At 36.2% G+C, this 2,834-nt stretch overlaps 1 protein-coding gene across 1 annotated transcript; it reads right to left on the reverse strand.

The window, feature by feature from the left end:
• Positions 1–271: 271 nt before the first annotated feature.
• Positions 272–1,413, reverse strand: LOC126027455 (succinate dehydrogenase [ubiquinone] cytochrome b small subunit, mitochondrial-like). The gene has a single exon (XM_049786476.1). The coding sequence runs from the start codon at positions 1,409–1,411 to the stop codon at positions 932–934; it is 480 nt and encodes a 159-aa protein (XP_049642433.1). The 5' UTR covers positions 1,412–1,413; the 3' UTR covers positions 272–931.
• Between the last annotated feature and the right edge of the window lie 1,421 nt (positions 1,414–2,834).

Raw genomic sequence — 2,834 nt, forward strand, 5'->3', positions numbered from 1 at the left:
GAATACATTTCCACATTAAGGGGTCCCAATGGGAAAATAACAACATATCTCTTAGTTTTATATTTGCAAACAGATTATTTTAGGACAAGTAAAAGAAACACATTTGAAGATTAAATTCAGAATCTGTAATACTTTGATAATAATGAGACCTCTTTCTTAATGCAACTTTACTCTATTTAGAAACTCTCATGATCTTCTTACTGAAATTTTAAAATCAGTACTGCAAAAGACCAGAATTTTCTCCTTTTAAGAAAGAAAAAAAAAGAAAAAAAAAGAATTTTCTCCTTTTAAATTTCTCTTAGGACATGTAATCATCATTAACTGTTATCAACAGAACATAGGGGAATTTTTCAAAATTTAAGTATTGCTAAAATTCTGTTGTCTTTTTATCCATCATCAAACCTTATTGATAATTTGGCAGGGAAAAGAACATATACAAAGACTTTATGAAACAACAATGTTTCCCCTCTCCATCATCCCCAGGACAAATATTAAGTCTGGCTAGGTACTGATAATAAAAATAAGTTCCTTATGAGAGTTTGATAAATTAAAAGATAAAAGCTCATGTGTGTTATATAGTGATTTTTAAAGAGAATCTTGTAGAAAGCTGGGAGAGTCATTTACTCACCAAAATATAGAATCCAGTCTCATAATTTTTTTCTTTTTTTGGTGCCACGAATTGAACCCAGGGCCAATACATGCAAAGCTGCACTCTACCATGGCCATACTATATTTTTAATGTAATTCCTTTCAAACCTCTCCTCAAAAATAATTTCCTCAAAGATTAAATTCTTAAATAACCAGATGATCAGAAAAGGTGTATCTCACCAAAGAACTTATCTGTTATTTCCTCCTTATTGTGAGTTGAATGGCATGAGAGAGCAGAGGCAAAGAGGTATACAATCAATCCTCAGGGTATAAGTCAAAAAGATCAGAGCTTACACAGCATAGCAACAGCTTTGCATATGCCCACGTCATGATAGTTGAAATAACAGAGACCAGCAAAGGTTAATGCTGAGATTGCCAAAACACCTGCCTTGGCAGCTTTCTGTGTTGTAGCCCCTGGAACATAGTCAGTAACAACTTGTCCAAGGCCCCAGTGGCTATGAAGACTGAGGGCTGCAGCCAGGGAGTAGTCAACTGCAGAGCTAGGACTCAAATAAGCAGCTGGAAGCAGGCCCAGGAGCAAAACACTGACCACCCTTTCACCAGTCCAGTGGAGAGATGCAGCCTTGGAACCAGCATGACGGCTGGGTGACAGATGAATATGCTGCAGCCCACTGAATCTTATAGAAGGTGGGTCCTGAAGAATTGTTGAGACACAAGCAGGTCTGACCACCTGGGTTCGGAACAACAGAGCTCGGCCTCCTTGGGCACCGCAGAGGACACCTAACCGCCAGAGGGCCGCCATGTTGCGCCCTAACTGTACCATAGTCTCTTTAGCCATTCTTCTGTTCTCAAGCACTTGGGTTGTTTCCAGATATGGCTATCGTAAATAGTGCTGTGATGAACATAGGAATGCAGAGGGCTTTTCTTTATAGTATGGTATTTTTGGGTTCCTATGGTATATTCCTAGGAGTGATATTCTTGCATCATATAGAAACTCAATATCTATTTTTTTTTGAGAAATATCCATATTGTTTTCCAAAAAGACAGGACCTGACTAAATTCCCACTAGCCATGAATGAGAGTCCCCTTTTCCCCACATCTGTACCAACACTGGTTATTGTTCATTGTGATGTACGCCAGTTTCTGTGGTGTGAGGTAATATCTCATTGTTTTTTTGATTTGCATCTCCTGATGATTGCTGATAATGAATATTTTTTATGTGCATTTTGGCCATCTGTAGGTTGGAGTAACTGATACCTTCCATCTTCTTTTTCCTAAAGATTGCTTTAGCTATTCTTGGACATTTATTATTTCAAATTAATTTCCAGATGTGGTTGGCCCACTACTTTGAAAAATGTAATAGGTATTCTTATAGGGATTACATTAAAACTGTACAATGCTTTGGGAAGTATTCCCATTTAATGATGTTAATCTTCTCAACCCATGAACAGGGTATTTGTCTCCATTTTCTAGTCTCCTCTTTTATTGTTTGAACCATTATTTTTTACTTTTCTTTTTATAGGTCTTTCATCTTCTTAATTAAGTTTACTCCAAGGTACTTTATTTTTGGAGGCACAATTGTGAATGGGATTGCTTTTTAATGTCTCTTTCTTATCTTTTATTACTTGTATATAGAAGAGCAAAGGATTGTTGTGTATTCGTTTGTAGCCTTTACAATACAAATGCACTTTACAATACAAGTCTTTTGTTTCTAAAAGCTTTCTGGTAGAGTTTTTAGGATTTTCTAAATATAGTATTATATCATCTGCAAACAGTGAGAGCTTGACTTCTCCCTTTCCTGTCTGGATGCCCTTGATTTATTTTTCATGCCTGATTACTATGTCAAGTATTTCAGTACCATATTGAATAGAAGTGGTGAGAAAGGAGAACCTTATCTCATGCCAGATATTAAAGGAAAGGCTTTTAGTTTTTCCTCGTTGAGTATAATGTTTGCCATAAGCTTGTTGTAAATGGCCTTGAATATATTGAGAAAAGTTTCTTCAATTCCCATCTTGTTGTGAGTTTTTTTTTTTATGAACAGGTGTTGGGCCATGTTAGATGCTTTCTCCACATCTACTGCTATGATCATATGGTTTTTATTTTTTCTCTTTTTATATGGTGTATTATATTCAGTGTGCTGTGCATGTTAAACTACCCTTGCATCTCTGGGATGAGTTCAACTTCGTCATGGTGTATATGCTTCTTGATAAGCTGTTGAAATCTTT

Source organism: Suncus etruscus, chromosome 14, assembly GCF_024139225.1.
Source record: "Suncus etruscus isolate mSunEtr1 chromosome 14, mSunEtr1.pri.cur, whole genome shotgun sequence".
NCBI classification, from domain to species: domain Eukaryota; kingdom Metazoa; phylum Chordata; class Mammalia; order Eulipotyphla; family Soricidae; genus Suncus; species Suncus etruscus.